The 17,700-nt window shown below is 42.6% G+C and overlaps 1 protein-coding gene across 3 annotated transcripts; it reads right to left on the reverse strand.

The window, feature by feature from the left end:
• Positions 1-8,395: 8,395 nt before the first annotated feature.
• On the reverse strand, positions 8,396-13,073 carry PENK (proenkephalin). Of its 3 annotated transcripts, none has more exons than XM_042022567.1 (3): positions 12,835-13,073; positions 12,201-12,342; positions 8,396-9,378 (listed from the first exon to the last, which is right to left on the reverse strand). In XM_042022567.1, the coding sequence occupies exons 2-3, from the start codon at positions 12,336-12,338 to the stop codon at positions 8,713-8,715; spliced, it is 804 nt and encodes a 267-aa protein (XP_041878501.1). In that variant the 5' UTR covers positions 12,339-12,342; positions 12,835-13,073; the 3' UTR covers positions 8,396-8,712. The 3 variants fall into 3 exon arrangements, with proteins under 3 accessions (XP_041878501.1, XP_041878502.1, XP_041878503.1); XM_042022568.1 differs by lacking the exon at positions 12,835-13,073 and adding an exon at positions 12,685-12,793; XM_042022569.1 differs by lacking the exon at positions 12,835-13,073 and adding an exon at positions 12,552-12,641.
• Positions 13,074-17,700: the final 4,627 nt, after the last annotated feature.

Genomic DNA, 17,700 nt, shown 5'->3' on the forward strand with positions numbered 1-17,700 from the left:
GAATGTTGTCTTCTGTTAGTCAGACATACAAAGTTGTTTTGTATGTAGTCTGACCTGTTCTTCCGGTCAAATGGTATTCCCTTCCTCCTAATTAATTGAAAGGGTGAAATAACCCTCTTGAACTCTTTTCAACTTGAATGACAAGTATTTAGACTATTTTACTAGGATGGGTTGTTTATTTACATGTTGGTATAATGGCACTTGAATGTACTCAAATAATTTACATTTTTTTCTTACATACTGAAGAAAATGAGTTCTTATTTCAGTGATGGTAGTTCTGAGGACTACAGAAATGGGTTACCTGATCTCTTTTAGCCTGACTATACAGTGTTCAGTGTCACTGTGCAGCTGTAGAGCCTAATAGTGATGGGGCAACAATAGTAGTGCTGGGGAGCCTAATAGTAAGGGGAAGGAAAGATGGTATTCCTGCTCAGGAAATATCCCTTTCCTGAGACCGCTTTCTGAGATCAGGGACTGGGCTGGATTAAGGACTTTGTACTCCAAGAGTACAGAGCAGAAGGCAAAGGGAATGTGCTGATGGATGTCTGGGCCCTTAGGCTGACAACATACTGTTTTAAAATAGCTGAAGTTTCCTCAAGGTGTGACTCAATGCACCTGCTGAACTTGAATAATCAAATAGTCTGAAAATCACAAACCAGAGAATAATTGTGCCAGGAAGAAGTGCAACCAGGGGACCAGAACAGCTGGAGTACTCTAGCAGTGCCAGCAAACCACAAAAGATCTCAAAGCAGTGCAAGAACTGGAGCGGAATATGTCTTCAGTAGTGAGGGATATCATTTGGAAAAGGATTTCCTCTAAGAATTTTTCTTTACCTACTGCTATGCCTATTCATTTTGCCTCAGGTTAAGGTCATTTAGTAATTTAATTGCTCTTCTCATTAAGACACTGAGAAACGGCATGATGATGGTATTCCCATTTACACAAAGTAGGCAGAGCAGATTCACTGTCACCATTCTGGTCATGCTCCACCAGTGAGCTTAGCATTTCGAGGGCCTGAAAGGTTTAGTGCTGAGGCAGTGAGGTTGGTTTTTGCAGGCATCACATGTTCAGAATGGTCATGATGCTGTGAACAGATTCGTTTTATGCAGTGATAGTGAAACTCCTGGAGTCTAAAGGGTCACTGAAGAGTGCAGAGGGAGAAGATATTGCTTCTGAACCTTGTCTAGCCTGAGAACCTCGTTTCAGACTTTTTGTCTCAGTTACTACAGAGGAATTCAGTTTGATGGATACTTGGGAGTGAAACACATCTCCTGTCTTCAGTCTGCTGATCAACAGCTTGGTTAGCAAAGTTTAAGCATGCACTGACTCCCATAGAAGTTCTCTGCTTTGAATAATTTCCACTGTGTCTCTTCAGAGGGAAGCTGACAGCTTTTTTTTCTCGCTGATGGGCAAAGAATCAATTAATCATGTTCTGAGAATGACTTTGTCACATTAACTATGTCATTTGCTGTCATAGAATGACAGCTATGCTGTATTAACAAAAATTAAAAAAGGTATTCTTCCACATAATATTTTTCTGGATAGAGAAATGTGGTGCAGTTGAAATTTCAGCCCTTGTCAGCTAGTTATTTGCAGAGACAAAAATGTAGAGAAATGTGAAAGTCCCAGTGTAAAACCCATTTATACTGCAGGTCATGATTGGAAAATGATGGTTTATATGTACTAAGAGAGGCTTATGTGGTATAGCTGCTTCAACTGCTTTTATGAGAGAAAATTGCCAATCATTTGTGTTGTTGCTGCCATTGTCTCCTGCTCAAAAAAAAAGGTGTGGTGTTGCCTGAATAAGTGCTTTAGAATATTTTCCAGGGCATTAAGTCTAAAAGTTAAAATGTAGATTCTCATAGGACTGTGGGAGTGGTTTTCCTAACTTGGTATCCTGTTATTTTATATGTATAGGAATTGTGATGAGCTCAGATCAGACGTATGCACACAGATCTCACGGCAATTGGAGTGCAAGTCAGTGCGTACATTTAAATGGTGCAAACATTTAAAAAGTAGGAAAATACAGGGTCCCTTGAAAGCAGTCATGTGGGCTGGGGAAGACTGTGTTGAGAAACAGAGTAATGCCAGAGAGGCAAGAGGCAAAGGTTGTGTATGTCCTGACAGACATGGACAGCTCTAAAAAGGTTTAGCACTCATGATCTGTGTATAAGGAAATGCCATCCTTCTCCTTGAGGAAGCAGTACAGCACTGAGCTTTTAACTAAACTTTTAGTGGAGTGATGTGCTTTTGTGACAACAATTTAACCTTGAGAGATTTCATTCCATGGTTTCAGCAAGGATTGCAGTAAATGATCAATTTAGGTAAAGTCACAATCTAATTAAACAAATTCAGTCTAAATCCCTGCTGGGCCAGTAAAGATTTGTCTGTCAAATACCTCTAAGTGTTTTCATTTTCTATAGCAACAGTTAATTGGATATGCAACTGTCAGTTTAAATGCTTTAAATGAGGCTGATGGGATTAGTAATTGAATGCTTGGATTAATGATTTACAGCTGGTTTTGCTGCCCTGTTCCTTGCTTACAGCTATGTTCATGATAGCTCCCTATCCTTCTCACATGGACAGAATAGTGGTCTATAACTGCAATGTAGTTATGTAGTATGAAATAGAGGTATGAAACAGGTTTGATGTAGCCAGTGTATTCCTGTTGACACATAGAACTATTTTTAATACTGCGGGGAAGCAAAGAATTATGATCAAAATGTTAAAAGCAAAAACTCTAAGAACAGCCACCTAACCTCCACAGCTAGGAGCTGGAACTGAAGGTCTCAGTCACTCTCCAATTAAAGTTGTCTTTTATGGTTTGAGTCAGAAAGCAAACCCCAGTGGGGTGGGTGGTGAAATTAAATCCAAGGCTGTGAGTGGAGGCTGACAAAGGGATTTCTGCAAGAGGTAGTAGGATTTCATAGGGAGTGGAAGAGATGAAGTCTGTGCACTGCCAAAGCATCTGCTGCTGGAGAAAGAGAGCAGACTGCAAAGTTTAGCCATGTAGCGGAGTCTCATAGGTGATGCTTGAATCTCTCATCTTGTTGGGAACTGAAGAGAAGGATGGAAGCTTTATGACTCTGATAGGGAAGTGGTTACACTGTTTTCTGTGTGACATTTTAGGTCCCTCTCTGCGCTTTAAAAGACCAGAAATACAGTATGCTCCTTGGAGTGTTACGAGTTTCAGGGCCAGCTAACCTGTACCAGGAATTTCTTCATTCTCACAGCGACTCAGAGAACTTAACCATTCATTTGCCTTTTAAGTTGAAAATTCTAGCATGGTACTGTTGGTATAAAAAGGAATTTTGTTTTTTTGTGTCCAGCTGATCTCTGCAGTGGTTGAGGAAGAAAGCTATAGGGAAAACTTTCTGAGGCACTGAGATGTATACATAAATTACAGAGCTGTGCTATGAATTTGTCATTTTGCCTTACATGTAGGCCTCCAAAATCCCCCTTAAAGACAAAGAGACCCTTATACACCATAAACTGAAAATTTATGTTCTTCTTAATTAAGTTCCCTTCAGAATTAAAATGAGCCAGTGCATATTTAGAGTCTCTGTTGAACACAGTATAATAATACTTATTTCAGTATATTAAATTAGAACATGTTTCTGTTATAAAGATTCTATCTTGGGAGACATTATCTGAAACAGCTAACAACATTAGATGTTATAATTACTTGTATTTATGATATAGTTATAAACAATTATGAAATAAATTATGCAACTATTTAGAAATAACTACAAAATAATGATTATAATAATAACCTTGTAGTTATTTATATTTATTATATATCATATTCCATTTTAATTTACCAGAAAAAAACAAACAGGAAATTCAAAATTATGCTCTGCGCATTTCAGCTAACAGAATATGCCAAGTTCAGCTGAAATGTGGGAATAGATTTATGGCCTTTGCTCATTATCCCAAGACTTCGGATTAGGTTTTCAGGCAGAGCTTCAGCTGCAAGCACTTTGGTATTCAGAAATCATTGTATTCATCAGCTTCTGGCTCTCTACTGTATGTGAACCCCATTTAGTTCAGGAAATACTTTTTTGTTGTTGTTCCTTCCTGTAATTAGTTCCTATTAAAAAGCCCAACTCATCCTTGTCTAGCCTCAATTAGACTATCTTTTTTTTCCTTTTGTTCCTAATGTAGAGGCATTAATCTCTTTGACTGGTCTGGACCCTTCCAGCATACATTGTTCATATTAATTTATTTTTCATACTTACTCAGTATTCAGACCAATGGTGCTATTCTGGAACAATGATAAAAGCCAGGAAAGGGAAATGTAGAGTTCTGTTTTTGGTCTCAGAATGACATTTCTTTCTTCAGAATACTCTTGCAATTAATTTTCTTTCTAGACATCAGGCTTTCCTCCTTTCTGCTTTAATTTATTTAAAGCAATACAGCAATTTCAATAATCTTCTGATGAAGTGATAGTTTAGGAATGTATTGCAAGGGGAAAATTAGTGGAGCCTTTCAGAACTTGGACTGAGACAGAGATGCCTTTTTTCATCTCCCAGCCCAGTAGATCCTATCTTTAACCTTATTTTTGATTTGTGATTCAGGAAACTTTGATTGATTCACTGGCACATTTTGAGCTGATTTAATCAGAAATGTTAATTACTGGAAATGTTAGAACACTTTAGCATTAAAGAGTGCCTGAATGATGGCATAACTGAAAGTCATAAAATAAGAAATGCCGCGTGAACAGAAGAAATTAGAATCTTACTCTAATTTCACATCTTTTAAATTGTAATTATTAAAGCAAAACAGTGTTTGGAGATATTTTCAATTATAATGGAAGGAATGGGGACTATTGGGCTTTACTATTTCATCTTGAGAATCAAAGACACATCGCCCTTCCATGTACATTGCCTGTTCAGCCTTGGAAGAGACTTATTCCACTTTGGATGGCCTTAGTCCAGTTTTGGGTTGCTTGCATATATCCCAATTAGATGTTTGTACCAAGTACTTTTGTTTTTCTATATGAATTCACAGAATTACAGAATCAATTAGATTGGAAAAGACCTCTGAGATCATTGAGTCCAACCTATGACCCAACACCACCATGTTCAACGAGACCATGGCACTGAGTGCCACGTCCAGTGTTTCCTTACACGCCTCCAGGGATGGTGACTCCCCACCTCCCTGGGCAGCCCATTCTAATCTCTAATTACCTTTTCTCTGAAGAAATTCTTCCTAACATCCAACCTAAACCTCCCCTGGTGCAGCTTAAGACTATATTCTCGCGTCCTATTGCTGGTTGCCTGGGAGAAGAGGCTGAACCCCACCTGGCTACAACCTCCTGAATTGTAGAAAGCAATAAAGTTTTCCCTGAGACTCCATTTTTTTCAGGCTAAACAACCCCAGCTCCCTCAGATGTACATCAGACTTGTACTCTGGACCCTTCATCAGCTTCATTTCAGTCCTTTGGACACAATCCAGCACCTCAATGTCCTGCTTGAATTGAAAGGCTCAGAACTGGACACAGTACTCAAGGTGTGGCCTCACCAGTGCCAAGCACAGGGGAAGAATGACTTCCCTGGTCCTGCTGGCCACACTATTCCTGATACAGGCCAGGATGCCTTTGACTGCCTTGGCCACCTGGGCACACACTGGCTCATGTTCAGCAGCTGTCAACCAGAGCCTCCAGGTCCTTTTCCGCCAGGCTGCTGTCCAGTGACTCTGTTCCCAGACCGTAGCACTGCAGGGTGTTGTTGTAGCCGAAGTGCAGGACCTGCCACTTGGTCTTGTTAAACCTCTATCATTGGATTCTGCCATCTATCCAGCCTGTCCAGATCCCTCTGCAGAGCCTTCCTACCCTCCAACAGATCAATACTCACACCCAACTTGGTGTTGTCTATGAATTTGCTAATGGTGGACTCAATCCCCTCATCCAGCCCATCAGTGAAGATACTAAACAGGACTGGCCCCAGCACTGATCCCTGGCGGACACCACTAGTGACTGGCTGCCAACTGGATGCAGCACTGCTCACCACCACTCTCTGGGCCTGGCCATCCAGCCAGTTCTTAACCCAGCAAAGGGTGCACATGTCCAAGATGTGGGCTGCCAGCTTTTCCAGGAGTATGCCATGGAAGATGATGCCAAAATGATTTTTGCTTTTATATATTCTTCATATATATTCATAGCTCTGTAGACTGTTATTATATAGTTATACAGTTTCCTAACTTCAGTTCTTTTCCCATTAGACAAACATTCCTGAAGGCTTGTTCAACTCTCACTTCTTATGGGAATCAAGGTCAAGACACCTTCCCAAGACACTTTGCTGTAAACAACTAGCAAGGAAGTGGGGCTTCAGAAGGGGTCGAACCAAGAGGGGGAATTACTTCATCACCTGTGTTTCTAATTGGGGATTCTTGTCAATTATGCTAATTTATATGCAACTTATAAAACTGTATGTGCCCTATATCATGTGTGCATCTTCAGTGCATTTTCGGCATGTTGTGCACCTGGAGGGACCTTCATTAAAATGGTAACTGCATTTTGTCACCTAACCTTGCTTGGCTCTTGATTTTAGGGCTCAAAAGGTAACAAAGATGGTGTCAAAGGTGTCATATTGATATACATTTAAAGGTTTAGTTGATCAAAACACTTTATTCTTCAATATACATACTAGATCTCTCAAGATGTGGGGGTTTTATTCCTTGTTAAATTACCAAGTTTTTGTTAACTGTGAAGGATGGGTAAAAACAACTGGTAAACTGTTTGCATCATCAAGTACACACAATGCTTGTTTTAGCCTGGAGGCTGGCAAGTGTCCCTCTTTGGCTAAATTACAGGTAAGAATATTTTTTGGGAAAAGAAGTGAATAACTGTTGAAGTGCAAGATTAAAGATGTCATTTTAGTTCTTCCTGGACTGTACGTTTAAAGCAAACCTGTTGCTGATGCCTGCATGCCATGCATGGGTTTGTGCTCCAGAACAGGCTCAGTGTGCACAACCCAAGGTTCTTGTGGATGAAACCACTCAGGTGGTGTGTGGTTCTCCAGCCACTACAGGCAGGTGCAACGAAGGAAAGAATGGGAAGACTTTTCCTGTGGCTGGTGGCATCTTTAAGAACTCTGTAGAAAGGTGATAGGGAACACAACTGAATCCTGAAGAGGCCATGGAGCTTCTATAGGCACCTGTATTTTCTGGATTTTAAAATTTCGTATTATCAATTCTGTACAGCAGGAAAAGGAAAATAGATGCCCTGTTTTTTATTGAAGGAAAAGGAATGCCTTACACTTTAGCAAGCCTTCAGCAGGATTTTGACCACTTCAGACCACCTATATGATCCTCTAAGGGCCAAGCCTAAAATCATCATAACTAATTTTATGTGATGAGACTTTCAAGTGCATTTTGATATAGATCTTAATTTTTACAAGTCACAAGTACCTAGACAATCCCATTGCCTTGAAATTAAAGAAGTCAGATCATTAATTTGCCCTTTTGTGAATAGGTAGTACTGTGCAAAACTGAAATACAGCTACTGAATGCAGTCAGGGACAGTTTTAGGCAGTGCCGTGGTCAAGGCAATTTTCATCATGTTAATTTAGGTGGGAAGTGACCAGTAACTACTAGTAGTAGGTGGGGGAAAAGTGCTCACAGACTAGGAATACAGAGGTACAGTCAGAATTATGGAAGGAATTCTACACTGGGATGGGATCTGGCCGTTGATGTAAGTGCCACCTATGTAAATGCCAAAGGATCTACAGTGCTAGTGTTGGCTTCTCTGTTTGTTCTCAGATTTACTTATACTGCCTTTGTTTGAAACAGAGAAGTCCAACCAGCAGTTTCCTGTATTTTAGTTGTGCCAAAGTGATTTATAGCAGCTGAGGAATCAAACACAAAGCAATTCCATGAAAAACCATTTGTCAGGTGCCCTGCAAAATCTGGTATTTTTATGCAGTTTTGGGTCACGTTTATTTTTATGCAGTTTTGGGTCATGTTTATTTTGTACAAACTGTCTTAACACTTTTTTAATTAGTGTTTGTTATTTTAAGGCCAAGTGTACAATCCTATATTGGATGTATATAAAAGATGTAACTAATCAAACATACCACTGTGTTGTGCACTGGAGAAATTATTTTAGTGCTTAAAGTCAAACACACTTGTGATTTTTCCTTTTTTATGTTGATTGTTGAACACTATGAATTATAAATTTAGGTTTTAAATATTTATTATGTTAACTGATTAAAATTATTTATTATTCTGGTGTTCTAAGAAACTGAGAAAACTAAAGACAAAAATATATTTCAGCTATTGTGCATACATTGCAAATTCTGTAATTACAGAAAAAAGTTTGGCATTGCTCTAGTGGCTTAAAGAAAAATTGAGATGATATTCGATTAAACGACAGAGAAAAAATAGCACTTCAGGATTTTTGCTGTTAGGATGAAGAATTTATTGTATGTACAGTTAAGCAACTCTACTGTAGATGTAGTACCTCTTTAAAGAAAACGAATACAGTAATCAAAATAGTTCTAGCATGGAAACTACAATACAGACTGAAACTTGAGTAAACCAGAAATTAGTTATTTGACTCGAAAGAACACAGAACCTGAAACAACAAATCGCAGTTTGCATCATTAACCAAGGACAGTAAAAAACTGTACAGTACAAGCAACACATTACAATAAGTTATGACAAATAAGGCAGTCTTTCTCATTTAGGACAAAAGGGATAAAGGGAAAGGTATTAAAATCTCATAAAACCACCATATCTCTTTTCCATCTCTGGGACTTCTTTGGAATAAGTTTCCCCATCTTCTTCTGAAGGGAGAATGGAGTCGGCAAAGCGCTTAAGAAACCCACCATATCGTTTCTGGTAATCCAGCCACCACTCTGGTCTGCCCACTCTTCTCATGAAGCCACCGTATCTCTTTTGCAGCTCTTTGGCCTCATCTTCCAATTCAGGGCTGCGCTTTATGCTTCTCATGAAGCCTCCATATCTTTTGCTGACATCGCCGTCATTTTCATTTATCTCTCGATAGTGCGCCGCTTCAGGGTTATCCCCTGTTCCTAGAAGCTCCTTCAGCAGATCAGAGGAGTTGGCAAGGGCATCATCATCCGAGTCTTTCTTCATAAACCCTCCGTACCTCTTAGCCAGGATTTCTCCTCCATTAGCTTCATCCTCTGGTTCTGCCCGATAGAGCTCATCCATTTTCTTCATGAACCCCCCATATCTTTTCATGAAGCCTCCATACTTCTTCGCAAGCAAATGGTTCTCATCCAGCTCTTTCTTGTCTCCTGGAGAAATGTTGCCATCCTCAGAAAGATCCAGCTTTGTCAGTTGCAAGAGCTCCTTGCAGGTCTCCCAGGCTTTGGCAGAAGGCAGTTTTCCTTCACATTCTAGTGTACATGCCTGAAAAATGGATGTGGTTTACTGAGAATGATTTGATAGTAACAATCACTTCACTACCACCTCATCTTAGGTTTACTTGTTCATAAAAGAGCAAGAGTGAGCCTCTCTTTGTGAGTGGCTTGGAAGAACTGCTCTTTGTGAACAGCTGATTTGGTACCTGCCTGTTTTGAAGTTCTTCATATCCCTCTCTGAAGGACAAGCTAGTCTTCACTCTAGGAAAGAGACTACCAGATAATATGAATTGTGGGTCCTCTATGTCAAGGCTGCCCCTATGATTCTGTTTCAAATGAAGCCACAAGTACAGTTCCTGTATCCCCCATACACTTATGTGAGTTATGATTTTTTTTTATTTTATTTACTACTGGAAAGCTAAAAACCAATTGTGGCTTGCTTCAGAATGCAGGTGTAGAAGTGTATTCAATCTTCATAATTAGAAGTATCATTCAAAAATTTTAGAAAAGAAGTTGCACAGCATGGTCACTGCAAAGAAGCCAGCTGTACTGTACTGTTCAGTGTTTCAATGCACTGCATAGCTTCAAAGGCTGCGTGTTGCCATTAGTTTCTCTTCATGGAACAGATCACTCCAACCTGTACCAATAGAATGTAGAAGAACAGGCTCTCTTAGGGCAGGATCAAAGTTCCATTTTTGCTAGCTGGAAAGCAGCGACCATCAAAGGGAAGGAAAAATCCTAAGCTGTGTTGTTTCTGAATGTACTGAAAAAATTTCAGGCAAAGACATAAAAAAAGCTTTCAGTACCTTATGCATACTGATAACCTGTATTGTGATGATAATAACATAGATATTAGCTACTATTATCTCTCTTGTGTCAGGAGAATTTACTTCTTGTGGAGCCATTCCCTTCAGTTGTAAAAAAAAAGGTAATCCAGTATTTTTTCTTCTTGTCCATGGTTTTCATACCACAATAAGTAAAAATCATCAATATTTTCAATAAGAGAAACACTCATTCTGACTATAGCTGATGTGTTCTAGCTCGTTGTCCACTTCATTACCTGTCTCTTGAGCCTCACTTTAGTCTGAAAAATTTAAATATTATTTTTTTTCATGATCACAAGAAAATTAGAGGCAGAGATGTATTTTGTAACACAATAATTTAACATGCTTATTACTATATATTATAGTCATGCTGTAAAGAGAATAAGATTTCAGCTTCAGTCTGACTCTGGAATTGCTGTAAATCAAAGCAAGAATAGGTCTCTACCTTTCTCAGTTAGTTTTAATAACCTCCTGTTGTCAGATGAACATACTCCATAGGTGTGAACGACCAGGTACAAAGTGAAAAGTCTCGTATCTTACAAATACAAGGCGATAAATTCAGTTATCATGTTACTAGACACTAATATGTAGAAACAATAGTTTCCAAGAATTGTTCATACATGTTTAACAAATACAAGGTATGCTACATTGGTTCTTCACCTATTTAGCTAATAAACATTGTTACAGAACAGGACTTTGATTCTTTCTTTAATGATTACTGAAGGTGTGCAAGAGAGACGATCAATACAGACATGCAGAACATATACTCCAAAAAGCACATATCCCTCTCTCCATAATGGCAAACTACCACTTTTTTTATCCTAGTTGATATTCAAGCTAAAGTTTGATTGAAAGCTAATGCAAGGAAAAAAAAAAAAGTAGAGAGAACTATTCTGCCAGCTGTCCAAAGAATATTGCTCTTCTGTGCCTGCTATGGTTAAGAGTTCTTGAGCTTCTGGAATAAGTAGGAGTACTCAATGGTTTCTAATTCTGTGTAAGGATAGAGAGCCAAGTCCTTCCTTTTGCATGCTCCCAAGTAACCAGTGAGTGACATGATAGGGACAAAACTTTTCAGATCATTTAGATGTGCCAAGACACATCATGCCTCAATGTGCCTGTTTTTGAGGTCAGGAACAACTGATGCCACTGGCAAAGTACTTGGCAGCCAGAGTTCCCACCTTCTTCAGGGAGGGCTGAGGGGCCCCAGACTTTCACTGACCCCGATCTTTAAATTTCAAGTTGAGTTGCTTCTGTGATTATTCTTTTAAATAATTTCAACATAATAAAAATTACAGATAACCCCCACCCCCCAGTCCCCCTCATTCTGGACTTAGCATGATTTGTCTTAGAAGCCAACGTCTTTCACAGGCATATTCCTAACGCCGTGCAGCACGTGCAGAGAGGAGAAGCAGTGAAGGTAATGCTACTCAGGCTTCAAACTCACTTTTTTTTTAGTGAGATTTCAGGTAGATCTTTTCAGCTTGAGAGCTATCCTGCTCGGAGAGAGCTCGTCTTACCATGGAGCCAGCGGCCGAGGGTCGGAACCCTCCCTCCTGTTCTGCTCGGCTTCCCCCCGTCCTGCCAGTGCTGGAAGGGCCGGCAGCGACCCCTCCTTCCCCTGCAGAGATGCCCTCTCCAGTCGGACTTCCCTTCTTTTTTACGTTTTCGTTCGGCCTTTTCCTTGCCCCCCGCGGGGCTGCTCGGCGCGCGGTGTCGCTTGTCCCCGTCCCCGAAAGCCGCCGCTCTCCGTCGGGCAGCGGGACGGACGGACAGACGGGCTGAGGGGGCTCCTCGGGGCGCTCTGGGTTTGTATGGGCGCCCCCCGCTCCCGCCTCGCCTTCTCCTCAGCTCCCCGAAGCCCGCTGCTACCTCTCTCCCCCCTTCAGAAAAAGGTCTTCCAAGCGATCCCGGTCACTTCCCCCACTATCTGTTTTTCTTATTTCTCTGCTTTTCCCCGCTCCCCTTTCCTCCCGTCACAGTTAGCGGGGGCGGCCCGGCCGCGGGGATTCCGGGGCGCTGAGGCGGCCCTGGCCGCGGTGCCGCTTACCAGGGGGTGGATGCCGGCGCGGGGTCCCAGGCGGTAGGCGCAGGCGGCGCAGTCGCGGCCGCAGTCGGCCCGCGCCCTCGGGAGCAGGCAGGTGCTGAGGGCCAGCAGCGAGCAGCCGAGTCTCAGGAGCAACGCCATGGGGCTGCAAGAAGGAGAGGTCAGCCGGCAGCCGCCTCCTCCCGCTCCCACCCCCGGCACTGCCTCCCCCAGGCTCGGAGCAGAAAAAGGCGGCGTGAAAGGGCTCAAACCAACTCCGCTAAACTCACGTTTTTTGGAGCCGGGGTGATTGCCCTTGCCAGGTAACCGGGAGCTTAAACTAAGCAGGCACTAGGCAGCTGCAAGACAACACACCTGCGTTCGGAACAGGAGCGGACCCGGAGGATGAAGCGCCCGGAAGATCCCGTCTGGTCAAAGTGTTCGTCCCCAAACACTTTATCCCTCCCTGCCCGCAAAAGCCGGCACCACAGGGGGAGAAGAGACGCACCGCGGAGCGGGACGGACGGGATCCTGGTCACTCCCGGGAAGGGTTTCCCACCGGGCCGCCCCGAGAAACCGCCCCGACGCCGGCACCAGCCCCTGCAGAGCCGCTCCGGCCCTCCCTCGGTCCCGACCGCGGGCAGAGCAGCTCACTCACACACACGCTGCCCTCGGGGCTCCCGGGAGTTGCCAAGGAAGATGCTGCTCCTTGCTGAAGCCTCGGCGTCAGAGCCCCTATTATTTATAGCGAGACCGAGCAGCCTCTGCAGAAGCGCCGGGGCAGGCAGGCACAGCCGGGGGCTGCTGGCAGCTCCAGCGAGGGCGGCTCAGGGGGCGCCGAGCCGAGCCCGCTGCCGGGGCCGGGCGCACCGCTGCGGAGCGTGTGCGGGCGGCGGAGGCAGCACTTTATAATTCGTGACCGCGGGGACACGGCGGCCTCCCCCAATCGCCGCCGGGCTCCCGCTGACGCGGCGACTACGACATCCCCCCCGGCACCACCGCCCCGCCGCCAGTGACTCCAGCGGGGCTTGGGATGAGGGGGTGTGTGTGCCCCTGCCATCGGGGAGGGGGGAGCGGGGAGCGGGGAACCGGCCCCGGGAAAGTTACCGGGGGAAGTTTTCACCGGGGGTGGGCGGGGAATGAGACATCGCGTGAGTCATGCGGGGGTGGGCGTGAAGGACGGGGAGAGGCGCCCCGAGGCTGGCAGCAGCACCTCGGAGGTAGCCCCACTCCCCGGGGCCGCGGATGCATGTTCTCGGCAGAGCCTCGCGCAACGCGGGGAGTGGAACTGGGTTTGGGAATTTTTTTTTGTTTGTTTCTTTGAGTTGTTTGTTTTTAATGATTTTTCCTTCTTTTTTTCTTCCCTCTCTGCCACCCCGCCAAACCCCCAAGCTACTGGTGCTGAGGGTCCTTGCCGCACGCCTTCTGCCTCTGTCCCTGAGCTTCAGGTGTAAAACAGTTCGGGGGAAGCAGATTTTATTAGACCAAGGAAGAAGTTAAGGGTTTTCATTTGAAAGTATTGTAATTCACAAGTAAGGGTAGATTTGCATTGTTGTCTCTGTTTTGGTAACCAGGAAAACACAAATAGGAAAGAACCAGATAGAAGCAAACCTCCAAGCACCTCTACAAGGTTCTCAAGCACAGCAGCCGGGGCTGCTCACTGTTGTGCTCTGACTGATATCTTGGGGAACAGGCACAGGGCAATGACACTGATCCCTGACACCTCTTGTTTGTAGAGGGCTCTGCTCCAGCCATGCTCAGCTGCATTTCTTTGACTGTCAGATGCCAACTTCTACTTCCAGCCCCAAATTATTTATTTCTAGCTGGTCTATATTAACTCCATTTTCTTCCAACATTGTTCTTCAGTTAAGAGAACATTTTCCCTCGTCCTGGTGTGTTTCTGGGGTGAGATTATTCTCTTTAGTCCTCATTTTGCTGAAGTGACCAAGCTGTGCACTTAAGCAGTCCATCCTAAGATGCCATCTGAATGTTCTGCTGTGCATTTGCTATGGTTGGAGTTCATAATTTCTGTGCATGAGTGATAGGAACAGAACACACTATGTCAGTTGAAATTTCATTAGGACAATAATGCGTAATTATGTTCCCTGGAGGAAGAAGACACCTCACTTTATACCTCCCCAGGTCTCATTTGCCTTTCCTGATGCTGCAGTACATTGATGTCACACAATCACTGAGATACAGCCAGATCTTTATCCTTTAGAAGTAAGATGAAATCCAGTACTACTGCTGTATGGAAACCGTGCTTTTTGCCACCTTGTCTTTACATCAGCTATCAGACTCAGCTTAAGGATGCTCAAATGAGTGCCTGGATTTTCAGAAATACATCAATTCAAGCCAAAGGCATTGCTCTTGCCTGTAATCGGCCTATGTGAGAAGAGAATCAGGCTCTCTGTTTATGCAGTAGTATCAGCCAACTTTGTAAGTGAACCCTCAAGAGAAGAGCTAGACATGTTAAAAATCATCCCAGTGGGTATATTTATGTTAGCATGTGAGGGATCTGCATTTGGAACAATGAGCAAATTGCTCTGCCACTGAATCAGCAGGATTGCTATCAAGTTTGTTCCTGAGCTGGTTAGGGAAGAACTGACTAACTCCAGAAGTGACACATTTGGTGTCTCTTTTGTTGTAAAGTTGATCAGTACAAGCTTTTTTGTGATGGACATCACACATTAGTCCTCTGGGTCACTTACTGACTCTCAGCCCTGCCATCATTTATTGGCTTGCACTCAGTCAGCATGGTGTGACGGGACACACACCCCAAAGGCGTCCTGACTGTTCCGCCAGCAGCATACATCCCATCTCCCTGGGCTAAGAGGCTGCTGTTTCATCATTCTGCACAAGAGCATCTGTGCTCAGCTGGCTCACTCAGCTCCTCAGCCTGCCATACCCTTCAGTACTCTGTTTAATGTCACCCATCGTGCTTAATCTGTTCGTGATGAAAACCAGCCAGTGCTAGAATCTCCCTCTGTACAGAGGTGCAGGTAATCCCTGTGGGTAAAATACAGATTATAATAGGAAAAGATAAAGGATGAAGTAAGACTAAAGCATATAAAAGGACCAAATAAAAGGCTTGTAAATTTTGTGTAGAAGTGAACTAGTGAAGAGGGTTATTTTACTGTGCATAAGCCTTTTGGCTGATAGTGGGAAACAGGGAAGAGGAAAAGATGGAAAGAATCTAGTGTGAAATGCACAGCTGCAAGGACATTTGCAGCGAGAGAGAGAGCAGAGGTATTCGTGTACAGCCAGGACTGGACAGAAGAAATCCAGCTGTGGCTGTTGCAAGTACTACAGATATCTCTGATTCTTTGGTTCATCTGCTTCTCCCTATCTGTTGTTTGCATCTTTAGCTGGTTCCTCTCTTTCACTGATCCTCATCCTACATCCTTATGGAGGTTGTAAAGGGGTCCCCAGGGCCTGACTGGGTGGAGAGTGGGAAGAAAGTGCCAGCTGGACTCTTCTTTTACCCTTTCCCATAGTGCCTTCTACATAGAATCCTTTCCTTCCTCCTGAAACATACTAATATTCACCGAGGATGCAATACAAGAAAGGAGTAATGCAGAGGATATTTCTTGAGGAGCTCATTTTTTCCAGTGTCAGCAGATGAAAGCTCTGTAATTCCCAGTCTGATTTCAGTTTTGTAAAGGGAAAGTATTCTTTGCAGAGAGAAGATGAAACCAGGAGAGAATCTAGAAATTTTTGCCAAAATAATACAGAGAAAAAACTACATAAGGAAAATTACTCAGTGTAGGCACGGAGGGTAATATTTCCTCAGCAATGGCGAAACAAAGCAATAGGGAGGCAGAAAAAACCACTTTCCACAGCAGTAAAGACAATGGCTTGTTGTTTGCTACTAATGTTATAATAAAAATGTCCTGGTATTGATAAAAACTTTGGCATTTGTGTAATCCAGAATTACCACAGACACCAACTGCTTTTTATCTGTCATGAAAATATACCAGCCGAAAGAAAACTGTTTTTACAACAGTAGTGCTTACAGCGCCAAGGGCCCTGTTGCCCTATGGTTTGTCAAACACCCAGACTTAAGGTAGAATGAGGTGAAGCAAAGATGAAATCATCTTCATTTTACTGATTGAGAACACAATGTGAAGGAATTTCTGAAGTGTAGCAAAAAATGAGCAGCTGAGTTTGAAATGAAGTCTCTCTTAGAATTCACATCAGTATCTTTTCTGCAGGACCAGCTTTCCTTTCCAAACTATACTCATCATGCTAATCAAGCTGCTACAAAGTCATTAAATGAAGATTAATTATTATAGATACGAAATAAACATGCTTTTAGCACCTCATCCAATCCTTCTCACAACACAGAGCCTTTTTGATAGAATTGAAGAATAGGGAATGTAAAGCAGCACGTTGATTTTTTTCTTTAGCTCAGTGTAAAAGGTCACAGTATTTCTTAAGATCAGACAGTCAGGTTCATTTACCTCAGCCTAAATAGGCTTAATTTTTAATGGAAAAGTATATAACTGGTATCAGAGCCAAGAAAGATATTGCAGGTCAACTCTCCTTTACCAAATATAATCAAAGTCATTAAAAGACATAGGTTATTAATCTGTATATACAAGACATGTGTTGCTACTTTTGAAATATCTTTGTTAAATTATGTCCAATGTAAGCAGAGAGGAACTGTAATACAGAGAGATAGTCAATTACAGCTGCTATGGCATTGCCTAAAATGTACCTTTACAGGACAGAAATGTTCCAGTACTTCCCAGATATCCGTGTATTCCTTAATAAATGTCTAGGTGTATCATTTAAGATATGAAGAAGTAAGAAAGATCTCAATGACACAGACATTCCTGCTCAGAGCTGGTGAAGGCTATCTTGTGTGAAGAAGTGGAATGCTAAACTTTGTGTCTCAGATGAAGCTGGCTCTCATTAATAATATTTTTGCCTTTGAACAATTTACACCTATTTTAGAAGGCAAAACCATGAACAGATCTAGTGGCAATAGGGTGATATTTTCACTGAAAGAGCACTGACAGTCCCTGTCTAGTGGTTGATGCCATGCAGCTTTGTAATGAAGGAGGAGGCTTCATGCTACTTTATCTGAGTGAAATAAAGAGTGATGCATTCAGTATAAGCACGCAGCAAATCCATTTTTTAGTGCATTTGTTTACCTGTGATTGTATCAGACAAGGCAAGAATGAAGCAAATAATTTTATACTGTTCTATGGAAATACATGCAGATTCACTTTATAACATGCTTCTCTGTTTCTCAGAGACACACGGATATGTGCACTCCAAGATTTCTGAGATCAGGCCTGAACTGCAGTAAGTAGAATGTGCTGCAGAGTGAGTAAAACAAACTGTTAAAAAACCCCTCTAAACGTATTTGTTCTAAAAGCATTGTTTTTCTCATTTCCACAGAGGCCGTGGGAGAGATATTTCCAATAAAATAAGAGGAAAACAGGGTGCTCGGTAGCAGAATAAATTGTGATGGAATCCAGACACAGTGATTATTATTTAAGACAGTAACTACTCC

Source organism: Corvus kubaryi, unplaced genomic scaffold, assembly GCF_017639235.1.
Source record: "Corvus kubaryi isolate FWS band 111438036 unplaced genomic scaffold, C.kubaryi_AGA036_p1.0 37216, whole genome shotgun sequence".
Classification (NCBI taxonomy): Eukaryota; Metazoa; Chordata; class Aves; order Passeriformes; family Corvidae; genus Corvus; species Corvus kubaryi.